General features: G+C 41.8%; 1 protein-coding gene across 2 annotated transcripts in view; it reads right to left on the bottom strand.

Moving 5' to 3' along the window:
- taok2a (TAO kinase 2a) overlaps positions 1–14,786 on the bottom strand; it is a 32,576-nt gene extending 17,790 nt beyond the window's left edge. For both annotated transcript variants that reach the window (XM_083779499.1, XM_083779498.1), the window contains exons 1-8: positions 14,169–14,786; positions 9,261–9,404; positions 7,619–7,690; positions 5,845–5,946; positions 5,659–5,704; positions 4,920–5,016; positions 4,489–4,602; positions 1,497–1,588 (exon numbers count right to left, since the gene is read on the bottom strand). In XM_083779499.1, coding sequence (XP_083635625.1) covers positions 1,497–1,588; positions 4,489–4,602; positions 4,920–5,016; positions 5,659–5,704; positions 5,845–5,946; positions 7,619–7,690; positions 9,261–9,395 — 658 coding nt within the window. In that variant the 5' untranslated portion in view covers positions 9,396–9,404; positions 14,169–14,786. The remainder of the gene's footprint in view (positions 1–1,496; positions 1,589–4,488; positions 4,603–4,919; positions 5,017–5,658; positions 5,705–5,844; positions 5,947–7,618; positions 7,691–9,260; positions 9,405–14,168) is intronic.
- Positions 14,787–20,274: the final 5,488 nt, after the last annotated feature.

The following is a 20,274-nucleotide window of genomic DNA, read 5'->3' on the forward strand; positions in this document are numbered from 1 at the left end:
TTAAAACTGAACTGCAGAATTTTTAAAGTGCGTATCGTTCGGCCGTAATCGTCTTCCGAAGTTAGTAGGAGGGGCCTATATCACAAAAAATGCCATAAATCACGAACGGAATGTCCAATCCATCCCACATTTCAATCACATGTCCGGGGTGGTTCAATCAACCAAGTTCTAAAAGCAAATGCGAGAAATGTAACCGTTTGTCGCAAAAACATGAATTTCGGGGGTTAAATCCCTTCCGAATTACTTACGCATGATCTAAGGCATGACTTGAAATTGTAATTGGCTGGCAATACTAGTGGGAGGGGCATATGTAAGCCACTGCGGCAACCACACTCTGCAATTTTTTTTAAATTGCGAATTTTCTAGTTTTCATTGTTTTGTTCCACTTTTGCTGTGGCAATGTAAACGTCACACACACACACACCCAAACAAACTTGTTTAAATTACTCCTAAACATTTTGCCAAACATCACACACTCTCCTATCCTCCTGGTGGAGACCTGTGCCCAGAAGGGCACTTTTTCTAGTTTATTTTCATTTGGACGCAGATTAAATTTATGTACACTATGGTACCATATACAAACATTTTAAGCATTTCGCAGACGCTCTTATCGAGAGTGCAAGATCATAGTAAATGGCATGAACGCTAGTCAACAAACAGGGTAAAAATAGTCACATAAACAGGGCGTAAATAGCAACTTCAAACCTTAGCATGCCATCTAAATAACATTTTAGATCGACATTATACAAGCTCCTATAGAAAATGGGCGACAAGTAGGAATACTAATATTAAGAGGTGCTAGGGGGGGGGGGGGGGGGGGGGGTGGAGTCTGAAGAGGTTAGTATTCAGCCTGCAGCAGAACATGGGGAGTGAGTCTGCAGTTCTGACTGGGGATGGGCAGGGGGTGTTGAGCCTGGAGGGAGAAGAGTCTAGACTATGTGGAGCGTTGGCCAGGGTGTCATGAGGAAGGGAGGTACACAGAAGTCCTAGTGTGTTAACTGATCGGAAAGGAGTGTGTGGTTGGATCATGTCCTGGTCTCCTGGAGGTATAGGGCTGCCATGCCCTCGATTGCCTTTTAGGTCATCATCAGTGTTTTGTACTACTGGGTGCGGGCAGCAAGCAGAAGCCAGTGAAGGGAACGTTACACAAAAGGGGGTAGACGTGAACATATTGGGAGGTTGTAGGTTGCTGCAGCATTCTGGATCATGTGGAGGGCTTTGTGTGAGCAGGCTGTGCATATAAATGTTTACTTTTGGCCCTTGCATCCCTAATTTGGGCATAATTTATTTTTTCTTTATTTTATCTAGCTCTACAAGATCAAAATCTATCTAGCAGGTCTTCAAGCTCAAAACATATCACGGTGTAACGCGTTGTTAGCTTGTATATCTGCTATTTTCACTATTTGTCTAGTATAGTGGATACGTGGGTATTGAGTTGAAAATGGCAGCAATAGGACTGACTGGTCAAACATGGCTCATGTGACAAGTATGCTTACCTAGCTCTATGCAGGTGATTCCCAGGGACCAGACGTCCACCTTGCCATCGTACTGGCCCTCGTCCATAGCCAGGATCACCTCAGGAGCCATCCTGACACAGAACACACAGGAAGCCACAACGTTTACATTACACAATCATGTTTGGAGGCAACCAGCGTGAAGTTTGTTTGCGGTGGGTTTTCTTAATCAGAGAGCAAGCTTAAGAAATTGAATGAACCTCTGATGCAATAGTCCTGTATTACAGTATATTCTCAAAGGGCAACGTGGATGGCTTTAGTGACGAAGGCTTGTGGCCGCAACGTGGAGGTTTATTTTAAAAGTCTATTATGATCATGTGATTTATTATTAATTATTACAATAACGGCATTTTGAAGTGTTCTTCAAGAGTGTGCCTTGGAGAGTGAGAAATACTGGCTGTGATGCAAGGCCCATGTTTGATAAACACCAACAAACATTTATAAATGTGCAAGTTAACAAACCAAACCCCCCACATTTACTAGTGAGTTCATGTCCGCAGACAGTAAACTCAGTTCGAGCTGTCTGGAGTCCAGAAAGAATGACAGAGAGCTTGATGTGTATGAAGACAGAGAGACCAGTGTTGTTACAAATATGTTTATGCCAATTCAGGACATGGCAAGTTTTTTTCTTAACTTGTTCAGTGACTACTGTATGGTGTGCAAATCACACAGGCTGGTCTTATCATCCTGGTCCCTTTCATTTGTAATAACTTCATAGACTGACTGATTAGCTGGTTTACACAATTTGGCTGCATGCTCTAACTCAGTGGTTTTCAACCAGTGGTCCTTGAGGAGGTTCCAGGTGGACCCCAGATGAATGCTGGAGAGTTGGTAACCAAATGGACCCTTATTCAAGAGTTAAAATTATTGTTAAACATCTGCATTACTTAATTTACAGAAAGTCTACACAATTAGAGAATGTAGAATAATTGTTATTTTGATCAACATTTGCCTGTGTCTCCTATTAGCCGGGGAGCCAGTCACCCAAAAATTGAGAGTACCTTTTTATTTGTGTTCTTTCTATGAATTTAGTCATTAAGGTCCACAGAATGAGAGGTCTGCTGTGCCGGAAACATCGCAAAGATTTCAGTATACCACACCATAGACAACCTATAAGGCAAACATTTCCAAATTTCACCATGCTTTAAATAACATGTGACATGATTCTGAATCCATTCGTTTTGCATGAAAAACACTCCTTGGCCTAAAAACGGCAGCACAGGGCACATTTGGGCGGGTGCAGTACTTAGTTTAGACTAGTCATTGGTTAGACCAGTCATTAGTCCTACAACTACAACCTATCTCAAACCCTCACCCTAACGTCCCACGGGGCAGCACACCTAAATCTAACCTTAACAGGTTCACTGCCACCTGCTGGACGAAAACTTCTGACTGCCACGGTCTGTGGGGCGATTTAGAGGCTGCGCACACAGCACAGAAACGGATGTTGTGGGCATCCATCTTATGCTAAATAAATAGCGTCAATGCTAGCGAGCTAAAATATAGCCATCCTTGCTCTAGAAAGCACCAATGTTTCCATCTAGACCACCGGATAATCAGCAAAGACCTCCGAACATCGCGCTAATTGACCAAACCATGGAGAGCTCCGTAGATTAGGAGTTATTCAGCTTTTAGTCTGCCTGTATAATGGGAGGTGGACGGCAGCGCGCATGCGCGATCCGGTCTAGGATCGCTAAAGAAGGAAATGCCGAGCCAAAATAATATTGAAAAAATAGTTCTCAGCGATGCGGATTGATATCCATAATAAAGCTAATCTGACGGAGCATTCCGACAGGAGCGGAAGGTTATTACATTCCTTATGGCGGAGCATTCCGCCAAAAGTATGGATTGTGTTAATAACCCATGTCTAACCAATTACTAGTCTAAACTAAGCTGCTATTTACACGAGGATGGTGTTCATATAAAACGTCAAAATAAAGTATCGTTTGCTGCTGTCATTTAGACGAGAACCGTGTTCTCAGGAGGTGAAAACGCAACGAAGTGAAACCACCTCCCAGAGTGGAAATCTTTGAGAACGCCGTTTCCTCTGGTCTCCATATAAACAGGCAAAACGGTGAATCCGCAAAACGTATGACATCATGGCTCACGTTGGCTCACAGCGCATATGTTTATTACATTGATGCAGAGCCATATCATTATGATATAATGGAGTTCCTGAACAAGCCTCCCTCCTCGACTACAAAGTGATGCTCATCAGCGATGTTGAATGTAAAACCATGATGTAAATAAAAAGCCTTGTGATAGACGGCAGCCGCGGCAGCAGCGTTTATGTAGCCTAATGTATTATAAAATATATACCATCCCGTGGCACGCCCAGAGCAGTGTTGCGCCGCTTTGAAGGGCTTCTTCTTCTTGTACGTGGGTGACCTGTCTATTTGGCAGCCCGTTATCGCCACCTAGCGACAGTATAGCATAATAGCACATCATATCATAACGTGTGCGTTCTCGTGTAAAGGGTAAGAAAAAATGAGAATGCAACGGGACTTTGACGTGTTATATGGAGATCGTCGCCGTCTAAAAGAGGCCTAAGTATGCACCCCCATTTGGGCAAGTGAATATGGCCGAATTTAGGCCAAGGAGTGCAGACCTCTCATTTTGTGGACCTTAATGACCAAGTGAATAGAAAAAACTGAAATAAAAAGTATGTCATGACATCACAGGTTAATCTCTATTCCTTGAGTGGCTCCTAAATTCATGATATTGGACAAAATCTTATCCAAGGCTAACAAAATATTGAGGCTAAATCTCATCCAATGGTGGTCCATGACTCAAATAGTGAATAAATAATGGGCCTTGACATGAAAAATGTATACAAACAAAACCAACACAGGAATCACCATTATTGCCCTGCGCCTTTTCATACACACAAAACACATACAAATCAAATGTACTACAGGGAATGCATCCTCTGGGTGCACTTTCCTAGATTAAGGACTGTAGCACAGGCACTCACCAGTAGGGGGTTCCCACAAAGGAGTTGGCTGGGGCCACGATGGAGGCTGAACCAAAGTCACCCAGCTTGACTTGGCCCGGCTCTGTCAGGAGGATATTGCCTGCTTTCACATCTCTGGTGGATAGAGACGCCATAAATATGTCATAAGTTAGCACACATAACCACCTGAACCCAAGCGTCCCCATTCTGGGCTGGGTCGAATATATGCAAGGTAGCCGATGTACAACCTCACAATGTCGTGTCGCCTTGTGAGCTTGTAGATCGGCAAGGACATTTAGTGTTAAGCGAAAACAGGAGTCAACATTGTCTTGAAAATCTATTGATATACCCATGACAGTCACAAGAACACCTGAATCACATCATAACAGAGCAGTAGTCGTGTGGAACAACATCAATGTGTCATAAGCCTAGGCATTGTAAAAGTGGTTTACCTGTGAATCATATTGTGAGAGTGAAGATACGCTAAGCCTAGTAGTGCACCATGGGTAATAGCAGCTATTTCCACCTCCTGGAGTGGCTTCTTGTGAACTGCAAGTCAAGGAAACATAAGGTTAGAGCAAAAAGACTAGAGAGCAGCTCAATAATAATTTAACCACTTAAGCCAGATTATTTTGACGTCGCACAGTAAAAATAGTAGAGCTGACCCAAATTGTTTGAAGCTTCGAAGCTTGGTTCAATGGCCAAGATTCGATAGTGAAAAACAAAATTCAACTATTCGTTTTTTTGTTTTTTATTATTTAAATTAATTTACATCTACAAGCCCACAACATTGCAGCCTGACTGGTTGAGAGCTTATAGATCTGCTCCCCTTCAAATCCACATGATACGTTGTTATTTTCCGCCTCTCTTCTCTTCCAGACTAGGTCAACTTGGCCGGTGGATAAAAGCTAGGCTGGTTAAAACTAAGCATACGCACAATGGATTATGCTTAATTTTACATTCATATTTTCTTATTTTTCTTTTAAATTATAGGCACAAATGGTACTTTCTTTTATATAAGATATATGGACAAATTATAACATGCAAGGCTTAAGTGGTTAAGTATAAAGCAGTGGTTCTCAAAACATTAATCGCCCAGTCTGACGTGCAATACATTTGGGGTGTACTACAGTATGTACTGTAACAAGCCATACAAAATAAAATACATATGAAAGTAACCGTTGTACTGACCTTCTAAGAGATCTGAGGCCGAGCCTAGACAGTACTCCATCACCAGCTGAGAACAGAGCAGTGGCATGAATTATGTCACACAAGACCCACCGCTTCTCAGTCACATGTACCAGTGAATACTGTATATTCAAATTTGTAAAGGGTGAGTTTACATACACACACACACACAAAAACACACACACTTACCCATGCTGTGTGCTCTCTCAGGTAACATCCTCTGTATTCTATGGTGTTGGGATGGCGAAGCTTCTGAAGAAACTTCACCTCCTTGATAATGTCCTGCCATTTCTGGAGACAGAGAAGAAGATTAGCCAATTCATAAAAACATTGAGAGTCATTGACACACCCTCATGTCTCCCGGACAAAGAAAACAATTATATTTCTGTTATGATTGCAAAAAACGACGTTAAAAAAATGGTGCAATCGTTTATTTGGTTAGCATAAAATTGAGCATCTCCAATTCTGAGCTCATATAAGAGAGAGTCTGAATTCCTTTAACCAGTTTCAAGCTGGCAGGCCTATTTTGGGCATGTCAAGTACAATGCGGTGGGTAAAACGTACAATTATGACTATCCACATTGTCACACCGTTGCCAGTTGAATTCATCGTACCTGTCAGCCGTCACATTGCTCAATGAAACCACAAGCTGCATGAGCCGACATATGTCAGGGTGATTTGCAGCTCAACGCAACAAAACGTGTTGATTTTATCAACTAAAACTGACAAAAAATGTTTGCCAACTACCTTTTTTCACTGACTAAAACTAAATAAAAACTAAGCTGTGATGACTAAAACTAAGACGGTTGATGAAATTGTCAATATTTTATATTGACAATTTCATCAAACGAAAAAAAGATCGACTAAAATGTTAGGGAGGGACTAGTGGAGAAGAGTAAATAAAAATGTAAATTACCCTAAAAGGAGCTGTAAATATCAGAGATATCTAGAGAGTGATTGATTCCCTGTGCTTTAAAACTTAAAACTGCAAAAATAGACGATGACCAAGCTCAAAACATCACAATGCTTAACCACTTACCCTATTTCAGAACTTTAAAACAATATAAGCTCACAACGTGCAGCATCAAATTCTTTTTGAGCTTATAGATCGCCCATTTTAAGAGATCTTGGGGTATTTATTGAATGTTTTCCCCTATACTTAAATGCCCAAAATAGGGACACCAGGTTGTGAGTAGTAAACAAATTAAACATTTGATTGTTGTCGCAGTATTGTATTTGATAGGTATACAAATAAGTCGCCGTTTCTGTTAACAAAATTAATGACCTTATAACAGGGCTCTTGCATTGACTATTGTCATAACACCAGCTACGACGCTGCCAAAATGTCTGACATTACTAGAACTACGGCGTGGATGGGCTTGAATGGCAACCAACCTTGATCGTGCCACACTGAGCGACACCGAGAAGTTTACAAAAGACTGTCCACAGAAAGCAGTTAATCAGTGGAGGAGCACTTTGGCTATCATGGGCAGCACACTCGCACAGAGCGTTTATTCATGCCAGAAACATTCAAGCCTATTGCTGTGCTCAAACGTTGTGTATCTGCGTTATTAGCACAAACAATGGTATATGCTATGGGCTACTCATGGTTGTGGGTAATATCAGGTTGTAAATGGCTGGGTTGTGAGACACAGCCAGGAGGATCAAATGGTACTTTGATGAGCGACACACCTCTCCAAAAAGGTGAGCTATTTTGTTCTTGCGCTTGAGTGCTCCACCAATAAAAACAGGTTGGTCGGCAAACATGATGCTTGGCCCTAAGAAGACTAGCGCTACAGTGCATCTTTACCATAGACATGGATGGCAGAAAGGCCCTGGCAACTCAAATATGCGATTTCCATGGACATAGTCCCTTTATACTTTATGTGTTGATTCCATCCGAGTTGTTGATATTGCACTGTGTATGTGTGTGGTCACTATGACAACACTCTCGTCTCGTTACCTCATTGGTTTGCTTGCCGCTGTAGGACATCTTCTTGATGGCCACCACCTCATTGCTGCGCACATCTCGGGCCTGTGGAAAAATAGTCAGACAAATTTAAAGACAAAACTAAAGGCAAACCAGTCGACCTGCCATCCTAATTCACAGGCCAGTACATAAACATTCAATCAATTTAGGGAGGTGGATTTGGGTCATGTTACATGTTAATTGTATTGTAAAACATCACAGCAACACAGAACTACGTATTGTGTTAGTGATGACATTAATGATGTCATTTACTGACTCAGATACCCTACACATGAATTTGTACATAAGATTTCGTAGTACAACAGAGCAGGTATATATATATATATATATATATATATATATACATGCATAGCAACAACTACCGGTAAATTGGTAATACTACAACAACTAATAACACAGAGGTAGCTCCCGGATTGAAAGGTAGAATAATGTTTAGGTAATAACCGTAATAACCGGTCTAAATTAGCTAATCATAAAAAAACCTTTTTTTGTTGGATTTTAATATTAACATATTGGCTTATTCAATGCTTTTTTGTTTTTAATTCTAAAAAGCAGCAAGCATATAATGCAGCATGAAGTTGTAAAGGAAAATGGCAATGATGATTTTGAATGTCTGGCACTGAGGATTTGGTGTTCTCTTAAATTAACATTTAAAGGACCACTTCACCACTTTTCAACGTATGTTCATATAATAGGTCCTCACTAATAATCATGATAAAATGGCACGATCTTTTTCTACTCAGTCTGTGTCTCATAGGAGGGCTGTGGGCAGTTTAGAAACCGTCTTCCAGTGACATCATCATTAGGCAGATTATTTTTTAAACAAGATTTTTTTTACAAAAATGTTTAGATTTTCATTATCGTGAGAACGATTTTTTTTTAGCTTGTATTCCCCATCGATGATGTCACTGGAAGACGGTTTCTGAACTGCCCACAGCCCTCCTATGAGACACAGACCGAGTAGAAAGAAATTGCGCCATTTTTTCATGATTATTAGTGAGGACCTATTATATGAAGATAGGTTGAAAAGGGGTGAAGTGGTCCTTTAACTAAACTCTCTCAATCAAGAAACTTTCCGGCGTTTAGTCTTCAGGCTATTTCGTTCTTTGGTAGGTGATGAAAAACAGCCAAGCAGCTGCTGAAAGCTGCCAAGAATTCACTTCCATTCATTAGCGACGTTATACCATGAATGCAAATGAATTCACAAAAAGTAATTTTTGTGACACATCCCTTCCCCTGAAATGTTGATTCAATTTCCTTTGCATGTACAGTAGCTGGGGAAAAAATACCGTAATAGGCTAATGGTCTCCCATCACAGTAAGTATGCAATATGCTATTGAGGAAACATACAAATATGAGGATGAGATCAGGCTGCTAAATTCATTGAAAATCACACCATTTGTTGAATTATTCATCCTCACAGAACATTGTTGTCAAACTAAAAACAAGACTGTTATATGTGTGATATTTTGCAGTAATTTTGGGTGTGAATTTACCCCAACTCAGAAAGAGATGAAACATTTTTGTAACATTAGTTATCGCTGTTGCAGTGAGCCTTTAAGGGAATGCAGTCAATGTGTGCCTTCAGAACCAACAGGCCTGTTTCCATACTCACAAAGTAAACTGCACCGAAGCTGCCATGGCCGATCTCACGGAGGTCAGCAAACAGCTTCTCTGGGTCATCTCGGTAGAAGAGCTCTGCCACCTCCGGGTCCTTCAGATTGCCTGCCCGTGCTGCACTGGCGGGCATGGCCAGGGCCTGGCGGAGAGAGACAGGGGCCAGGGTTACACTGGGTACTCTTACTGGACAATCCACCAACCATGGGAGCCAAATATGACCGACCTACCAATAGAACCCTGCCGCTGGTCGAAACAGCTAGTGAACATACCATGCCCTACCCATGAACCATTTACTATGCAATAATCAAGGCCCTATTATGGGACGCACATTTATCAAAATTAGCCGATCTACTAGCTCGTGACACGCCAGCTTGTAGATCAGTTATTTTCGGTAGAGGTGGACAAGGAGGAGGCCTACAATAGAGCCCTGGGGGCTAATATATATAGGGTTTACGTGGTTTAAAGGTTATCTAGAATACTGACACAGGCAATGTCACAAGACTGATTTGAATCTGTGACAAGATACGTGACAAGGAAGGGAGGTGCACAAACTTGTCGAAGCACTGTCTGGAACAGCTCCTATGCATTAGCAAGACCTTAAGGGGCCTCTACAAACTAAGCTGTCTTGTCCTGACATCTCCGGACTACATCTGGAAATCAGATCGGGTGTCGTCAGGTGAAATCTCACCTTTCAAGATGCTCCAAGTTACTGCAAAGACTACAGCTGATGGTACTGAGACAGAGGAATTAAAGGCAGTGCCATACTCTCCCTTCCCAATGAGTCCCACTGCCTATTAAACATACCCACTTGTGCTCTAACACAAGCCATTGGGTGTCAAATAAATGGCATCAGGTCATGCAGGTGTGAACATAATGTCCCAAACAATTTCATTCTAATGTAATAAATAGGAATTATGAGAGAAGGCTGCCTTATTTTATTTCAGTAATAAAACTCCAACATACTGTGCATACTGGAGAGACAATGTCATGTATATATCTAGACACAATCTACAGTATATGTGAGATATTCAACACCGTCAGTTGGAATCTGGCTAAATCTTGGTCTTTATCGCACAGCTGGATGTTAACCAAGCAGGAAGTGAGAACACAGAATGAATTGGATTTTCCTCCAGTCCATTCAAAAGCAACGACAGCCAGCCCGTTGTGAGCTTGTAGATTGGCCATTGTCACTATTTGTCGTACAACAAAGAGGAACACCCCCTCCCTTTGGTTCTTTTTTCCTCCCTTTTTACAAATGCGACCCTAGTTATTTAGTATGGTGAGGTGCTGGCTAGGACAGTCATTCTCAACCTTTGAGAATGACCCCCAAGATTTTTTATCTCTGGGAACCCAATCCATCTATACAGTAGCTGAAAATAAATACTGAGTTTATCCATTGGGTTCCATTTGTTTAAAAAACTCAGTCGCAGACCGATAATGGTCCATTTTGACCCGGCGTTGAGAAAGCGTGGGACTAGGACGACAAAGACGAGCCAGCATCATTAGCATGCGTCTATGATTCAGTGACTGCATGAAGACACAGCCTTGGGGCTTCCATTTAATGCAATCCTTCATGGACCACTTCCTTGAACCACTTAAGCCCTATATAATTCGACGTATGTATAGTAGTGAAAATAGCCAGTCTACAAGCTCACAAGACAACACTGTGAGGAACATTTATTGAAACTTTTGCAAATCGTTGCCTATAATGATGCCAAACATAGCCAAACATTGAACTTGAAAAGGTTGAAAGTGGTAAACGTATTAACTATGCAAGGCCAGGGCACCACTGTATGTGCGTGGCATCTGCATGAAGTACCATAAAACAATTTCATGGCATCATGGAGTAATTTGCTGGTGGTAAATCAGAGGAAGCACCACAGCAGAGGCGCGTGTTGTACAAGTGTGTGTGAAGCCACACACACACACACACACACACACACACACACACACACACAGTACAGTACATTTTAAAGAATCGTCACTAGTGTCGGGCAGAAACCAAGTTATCTCCATATTCCACCCTTCTTTGCATTAGGGTCATGCAATAGTAGCAAAAATACTAGCCGATATATAAGCTTACAACGTGCCGCATTGTGAGCAGGTAGTTCTGCCATTCAATATTTTTGAAAGGTTTCACTGAATAGTGTATGCAATTAATGCATTCAAAAGAGCTGAATAAATGTTTTATGGACCCATAATAGTGATTATTATTTAAGTTTTGCCATAAACATTTATTTTGCCATAAATCAGGTAGCTTTAAGGTACGGCCATGACAGCAATGGTAGGAAAAAATATATAATATTAATCATATTCATTTCCTATATTCGGTTTTGGCCAAGAATTTCCCTTTCGGTGCATCCCTAAATGAAAGGTATTAACAAGAGCTTGTAGCCATAAATACATGGTATCATTATCATAGGTAAAGTAACATACACATTTCTGCCTGACAGCGACAATATATAATATCCTGTGACAAATGCACTGACAAATGCTTTTAACACTTCAAACATGAAACGTTTGCAAGGCGAGCAACCAACTCTTTCCACCGCAAGTGGCTGAACATTCTTTCAAATAAGAGTGTGAAAGAGAGACGTTTGTTGAACAGAAACGGCGAGTTATAATTTGGTGTGTCAATGAAGGCTGATGACCATGATCACATGGCTGAGCAGACTCCGAGCTCCCAGACTTGGATGGCTGGCTGATATGAGTCGTCATTGTAGAGGGAAGCAAGGTTGTTACATTTGTACAGTGGAAACTACTTCTGTAGTATAACTACTTATAACCGTTTCCTCACATTGCTCACAGTAACAGTACATACGTGCACGTGACGTGTAAAATATCAACCATTAGTACAAGCCATTATACAACTAGGCTATACGTGTCAGCTCATTGTTTTTATATTTGGCAGCCTGAGTCATGTCCACAGGCTGGTGGTCAGAGGCTTGAGGATTATGGGGTTGTTTAAGTGTAAGTCAAAGCAGCTTGCAACATACTGTTCAATCTCCTCCATTATAGGCAGTCGGTCTATTTGGAGGAGAAAGCGCTTTTGGATTTCTTCCCCCCCAGGTGTTGGTAATATGACAGACTATGACCAATGTTGGCTGTTCATGTGCATGTGTTGCCTATATTCTGTACATTTAGGGCTTGTTTGGATTCAAGCACTGAGACGCATGTTTTTAGTGTGTGGAATATCGGAAGCAACTGAAAAATATTTTTGCCCTTGTTGATAATGTATTTTTTATAAATGTGGACTCAAATAAATAAATTGAAGTGTGTGTGTGTGTGTGTGTGTGTGTGTGTGTGTGTGTGTGTGTGTGTGTGTGCATGCGTGCGTGCACACACACACACACACACACGTTTTTGTTGTCTGATGAACTTGTGTAATTGTTCTCACAACTTGCCTGTGTTAACACCGTTTCTATTTTATGTCTATTCATGTACTGCCTAATCACAGATATATAAGATAATAGCACGTTGTATTGTTAGAACTGAGCAGAGTGCTGAAATTAATACCCTGCCTGCTACTGTAAGCTTCATTTTACTCACATACGCCGACAAAAATTGGACTTATCTCTGGTTCCTAAACTTTAGCTAAATGCAACAGACAGTATAGTGTTTCACTCAATGTGGAGAAAGCGTTCCTTCTCCTCCTGACTGATGTACCATCTGGTGATAAATAATGGAATATCTCGAGCTGCTCCGTCATGATACCACCGCTAAGTGGAGAATGACTTTGCTTCATCCCTTGTTGAGAAGCTACAGTTCTATGTTCAGACCCCAACTCAGCGAACGCAACCCAGAATCATGGGAAAGATAAACAAAAGCTTGGCTACATAATAAACGATACAACAAGGCTATTATGTCAGCCTTGTTTAACCACTAAACCGCTATACTTCATTGTATGTCAGACAAAAAAATGTCTTTAAACTCTTTTTTTGCAGGGTTTTTTCCCCAAATGTTTGACGTTGACTATTCTGACATGCCCAGGCCAGAAAAAAATTGTCAATTTACAAGCTCTCGACACGTCACGTTTTAATAATGTGTGCTTGTAGATTGGGTATTTTCACTGAATGTTCACTGCAGAATAGGGATGCTAAAGCTCATATGATTAACTTTGGAGAGATGTCAGATTGCATAATGCTTTTTGTACAACATCACAAACTCATTAGAAAAGAGAAGACTCGTTCCAGTTTACAAGGTCACCAATGACTTCTGACTGCTTCCTCCTAATAATGGACTTATTCTGTCAGAGATTATAAAGTCTTACAGGAAAATAATGCAATTGGGGCTTGTGACTGATGTTTTTGGTTGACCTTTTAAATCTCATGTGAGTGGAGTGGATGTTGGAAGCACAATCACTACATTGTCCCCAAGTTAAGTATGTGTACAGTACAGTAAGTATGTACACTACAGTAACTTTTGCCGGGTGGGATTGACATAGAACACATAAACACATTACACTGACGTTACAGTACAATAATACACAGTACTGGAAATCTTTGAATGTAGGTCGACACATCACCAAATGAGGTTTTGTTTATGTACACCTAAACACTCAGGATAAGATACACTGAGCAACGGAACCTTCAGTGAGTGAGCATAGATAAGAGAATAATTTTACAATCTCAGATGGGAGAACATTGGAGGCTGGTTCGGAGCATGTTAGCTTCTTGTTGTGGTTCAGTGAAAACATATATAATATTGTTTTGAGATATATTTTATAAAAACGCGTATTTATGACGCCTAACGTGGTAAATGTATAGGCACCCATCGTGATATTATTAGCCAACTACTAGCTTATTATTTATGATACATGATAGCACAGCAAACTCAGTATCATTAACCCACTAGCTGACCTACCCAACTACACTAGCAGTTAGCATAGGCTAGCATCACTTACCGCGGCTTATTGTGCCACTCGCTCCTCTTTCCGCCACGAAAAACAAGCGTTAGCACCGAGCGGCAGCAGCAGCTAGCGAGACGCGGCGGTCCTCATAGCCCGGGTCCCTGAACCGCTCTCAGTCCGTCTCCATCACCGATGCTCTCCTCGGGGTTTTTCGGGGGTGACCAGCACGGCTAACGGCGACTCCCTGGCTACTAACGGGCTCCTTGTTCCGCTGGCTTAGCACTGTTAGCAGGCAGCAGTCAGTCGGCTAACTAGCTTAGCTTTAGATTGGCTCCTCCGGGGTTAGCAGCCCAGCTGGCTGCTGCTGTGCTGCTGGCTGCTGTGTACCGCTAGCTGCTGCTTCCTCCCGCGGGGTGTGGCTGCCGCTGCTGCCGCGTCTCCTCCTCGGTGCTTCCCCGCGTCTCTCCGCGGTACATGCTGCACGCGCCGCCGTCACATGCGCTCTGGATGGATGATGTACGGGTTTGTTTATGATGAGGCTCGGTTGGGGACAGACGCTCGTTGTTGTTAACGGTGGTCTGTCTGTGTGTTTGTTGTGGACCCCGCGCCGCGCGCACCGCGTCCTGTCTGTCTGCCTGTCTGCGCTTCGTTTCTCGTTTGGACCGGACGCCGTTTTTTTTTTTTTTTGTTCTAAAATACAAGATGGCACACAGTCACCGGAGGGGCGGGGCTAAACACCATGTGGACCGGAAAGTGTTGTTGTTCTGTTTCCTGTTCATTGTAGAACCCAGATTGATTGATTGATTGATTGATTGATTGATTGATTGATTGATTGATTGATTGATTGATTGATTGATTGATTGATTGATTGATTGAAAGATGTATTAACAGATTGGAGAATTACAGTACATTTCAAGCACAAGTTGCACAACTCAATACAAAACTGTTACACATAGGGTCCACCATGATCAATTCATCATAACATTTAGAGACGTACAAATATACACTTCTATACAGGCAAAAACAGGAAATCATCATGGAGGTAAAAAAGGGGAAAAAAACATATAGGCTACAGTGAGGAGAAAAAGGGGTGGGCGGGGGGAATCAGATTTTACGGGGGCCAGTTTCGAATTGCAGCCGTCCATAGGTGCCCTTTTAGAGCGGTTTTGAAGGAGTCAAGGGATTCGCATTCCGTACATTTTGGTGGCATAGGAGCAAAAAAAATGTAGTCCCTTGTTTGTGCCGAATCTGGGTAAGCAAAGCAAAGCAAAGTTACCATGTTTAGTTTGTTTACCCAGGGTAACTGGACTAAGCTCAAGAACTTGTTTACAGCCAGGCCCGTGCACATTTTCTCTCCTGTATCATGGTATGTGAATATATACCACACCCTGCTCATAGAACATTTCATGGTAGGGGTTCAATGCCTTGCTTGTGGTAATTTTAACGTGCCGGTCCGGGGATACGAACTAGCGACCTTCCGATTTCAAGACCGTTCCGCCACCGCTGCCCACACATGGTTTGTTGAACTGAACTCCCTCTGGTGTTGTGGGTGTGGACTTCGTTGACATTAAGGAAGTATTTAGACAGGTACATGGGTATCTTGATGGTGTATCAAATCTTGTGGACCAGACCCATTGCAAGATGCTGTATACTCTATCATCGACCCTAAGCCATCCCAGCCTGTCAAAGTGGGCAGGGGTGAGGTGGGTCCGGGGGGTGAGGCCAAGTAGGAGCCTGCCCTGACCAGTTTGTTTTGGGAAGTCTGGAGCCTTGTTTTAAGGGCCTTTGAGGTGCTGTGGTACCAAGAGGTGCATGCATAGTCAAAGAAACCTTGTACGAGGGCTCCTGTTAGGGTCTTCAAGGTGTTTTTGTTGACCAGTGAGGAGATCCTGTAAAGGAATCTTGTTCTTTGTTTGACTTTTTTGATTACGTTGGTGGCCATTTTATCACCGAAAAGATTAGCCTCCAGGATGGAACCTGTAGGTAATTTCATATTTTCGTGTGATAATATTGTCACCCACTCTAACCATCTATCTTGATTGATTGATTGATTGATTGATTGATCATGTTATATAAACCAAAATGCAATGCATAAATACAATCAATAATAAATACATTCGGCCCAGGCCGTAGCGTAACGGTCTGGGCACCGGACTGGTGATCCAGTCGCGGTGTGCCGCGGGTTCGACTCCCGGACCCGACACGGCCCTTACCGCATGTCATCCCCCCATCTCTCTCCCGTTTCCTGTCAGCCTACTTTCTATCCCTTAAAAAATATCTTAAAAAAAAATATATATATATATACATTCATACAATTTCAACATAGTTCCTCTATGATTTGATTTTAGAGTTCTTTTAGATTATTATTATTATTATTATTCATTTTAGTTTCTAATATGTTTTTCACATGTAGTTTTCGTTATAACCACACACGCACGCACACACACACACACACACACACACACACACACACACACACACACACACACACACACACACACACTCACACACACACACACACACACACACACACACACACACACACACACACACACACACACACACACACACACACACACACACTGTGTGCACACACACGTTGATAGAGACCGAAAGCATTTTCAGACCATATGTCTATCAAACATATACTGTGAATTCCTGAGCATACAAATGAAACAAAATGAACTGAATATTAATGAATATACTGTGCAACACAAATTTTAATAACAGAAAGAAATATAGCCTGTGAAAGCAGTGAAAGCTAAATCAGTTAGTTTTATTATATTTTACTAGATCAATTGCTTTCTATAGTTGATTTTATTATTTACTTAATTAGGGGGCCACGCATTAAAAGTAAATTAATCCACAAAACTAACGTCATTTGTATTGTTGACCTATTTCTAAAATATTATAGTGCAACTTTCGTTCATGTTTTACCCCTCTATCACACGGAACTATGTTTTTTGTTCTTCGTATCCATATCACTACGCCCAAAAAATAGTTCCATGTGATAGAGGGGTCAAAGTTGAACGAAAGTTGCGCTAATATTTTAGAAATAGGCCAACAATACAAATTGTAATACAAATTACTTTTATTGCGTGGCCCCAGTGCCCCCCACAAAATGACCGGACTTAATATTTCACCAAAACCAGAGCAGAACTCCCACCACGGTACTCGGGCAATCAATTAATACAGTTGCAACCACTATATGGCAAGTATTTCATACAGCTTAAGTTAAAAAATATCTGAACTATCCCATTAACAATTAAGAATTGAGCTTGGTATGAGCCTTGTGAACTTGTTTAATTGAAATGATCAGTCAATTGACTGCTAATGGAAACACTCATTCTTCAGTCATTAATCAGCATGCTGGGGTTGTCTCTGTTGTTGTCATCATGGAAGAGTGATGTAATGTCAAAGGATTCTGCCAGCTCATCGTAATAAGGTGTTCTGTGGCATGTTTCTGAACGTGTCTACAGAATTTATTTTGAAATTGTATTATTTTATTTTTAAGAGACCGGGAAGCTATATGCACTCTTGTATTTCTGGTTATTCTTGCTGTTGTTGTCTCCACCAGGCCGAAGGCATGTGGGGAGAGTATGTTTTGCACTCCGTCCGTCCGTGTGTGTGTCCGTCCGTCCGTCCGTCCGTCCGTCCGTGTGTGTGTCCGTGAGCAGCTAATCTCGGCCACCGTTAACCCGGTCGATGCCACATTTTGCACACACACTCCCTGGATGCCAACGATGAACCTCTGCCCCAAACTTTCCAGAACGGCCTGTTATAGCGCCACCAGGAGGCCACTTTGTGCAAAACAAGTTTTTGCACAGTACACCTACAGATTTTGTCCAAACATCACGCAAATTGGTACACACTCTCTCTAGAGCCATTCAACGAAACCGGTCTTTCACATTTCTCAGACTCCATCCTGATTGGTTAAGATTGGCTTCCAAAGTTCACAGGAGTGCTCAGTTTCAAACAAAATGCTGCAAATCATGAACACATCGCGTGATTTCCGTGAAATTGTGCACCCACATTCCCACTAGGCCGAGGACGAAATGCCACATGAACAATTTCAACTCAGACTCAAGGTGGCGCTATAACTGGCCGAAAAGTGTTTTTACCTCTAACTGCACGGATCTGTGGATAACTTTGTATGCCAACTCCCTAGAGGCCAAGGAAAAACCTTTGCCTCAAATTTTTCACATCTGCTCTTTATAGCGCCACCAGGAGGCCGACATATGTAAAACACATTTTCTATTATTACTCCTTCAGATTTTATCCAAATTTCACGCAAATCGGTATACACTATCTCCATAGTCATGTGATCAACACGGAGCGCCACCATTTCCCATCTTCCATCCTGATTGGCTAAGATTGGCTTCCAAAGCTCACACGATTCGTCCATTTCGAAAAAAGGCCACAAATCACAAACACAGTGTGCAATTTCCGTTAAATTATACACGCACATTTTCACTAGGCCGAGGACGACATGCCACAATTTTTTCCTCAAAATCAGCCTCACGGTGGCGCTATAACAGGCCAATTCCTGTTTTTAGCTATAACTGCATCGATCTGTATACAACTTATGTATGCACACATGGAAAAACATTGTACCTGCATCCCTCCAACACGAACCTCCGGCCCAAATCTTCCTCAACAGCCTGTTATAGCGCCACCATCAGGCCACAACCTGACCTGCCCTGGTGGAGACCTGTGCCGATTGGCACTTTGTCTAGTTAATACTTTTTCTTCCAATCAAAATCTACCGTCCCATTGATGAAAATAAACAAAACTTGGCACACATGCAGGCACAATCCAATGGCAAATGCGGCCCATGTCATTGTGGGCCAATAGTCCTAATGGTGGCGCTAAATTCAACATAATGAAATTGCTTGTGTAGGCAAATCATCTTCAGCAGTAAATAAAGTTCACTCCCTCTACCACTCTCGTTGAAGAGCACATTGCTGCCTGTTGGCTGGCATCTCACATGCAGTGGATGTCTTCCCACAACCGAGTCTGAGTTTCCATCTTCCCTGGAAAGCCCTGTCCCCTGCAGGATCTTTCAGAACTATAGTAACTTAAAATATACTAAATGTTCAGCTGCTTCTCCCTCACTTCTGTGCTCTCTTTCACTGGCTTCCTGTTGCAGTCCGCATCCAATTCAAAACACTATGATAACCTACATGGCAATCAAGGGAATGGGACCCTACTACCTTCAGGACATGATGCACCCCTACACCCTTTCCTGCTCACTAGATCAGCTAAACACAGGATGTATGTCCCTCCCTTCCCTAAACCCTGGACAAACTCTACAAGGAATTCCACTGGCATGGCACAACCCGCCGTCAACGTTTTGGGACCTGCCATGGCCTGATGTCATGTCATGCCAGGCTGGTGATGTCAAAGGGGTCTGAAATGCATGGGTGCCTATTTTGGCACCACTCCAGAGTAGGTCTGACTGAGCTAGGCCAAACATGACCAAACACATAAAGACTGATCACTCACTGACTTTTATTTAGACCAGGATCATAATTGTAATACATTATAATATAGATTATTATTATTGTGTTATAATCTATTTGAGTGTATTATTATAGTTGTAATACATTATAATACTTTGTATTGTATTATTAAACAGTTATAATACATTATATTTCATTATATAATCAAAATATGTATTATATTGCCTATAGGCAACCACACTAGGTCAATTGTCACACTAGGTGTGACAATTGACGATGGGCTTAGCTGGAAAACACACATCACAAACGTAAAATATAAAGTAGCTAGAAGTATAGCAGTCATAAATAAAGCAAAACAGGTTCTTGATCTTAAGTCACTTCACACCCTCTACTGTTCCTTAGTCTTGCCATATTTCCATTACTGTGCTGAGGTATGGGGTAACAACTACAAAACATCAATTCATTCACTTGTCATTTTGCAAAAGAGAGCAATAAGGACTATTCACAAGGTTGGTTATCTGGAACACAAATCCACTTTTTATACAATCAAAATTGCTCAAATTCACAGACATTGTAGCGTACCAGACAGCAATAACAATGTACAAAGCCAAGAACCATAAATTACCAGCAAATATTCAAAATCTGTTTCATGATCGGGATGGAGGTTATAATCTGAGGGGAGAACTCAACTTTAAAAC

Source organism: Protomyctophum parallelum (genome assembly GCF_964188405.1).
Source record: "Protomyctophum parallelum genome assembly, chromosome: 13".
NCBI lineage: Eukaryota > Metazoa > Chordata > Actinopteri > Myctophiformes > Myctophidae > Protomyctophum > Protomyctophum parallelum.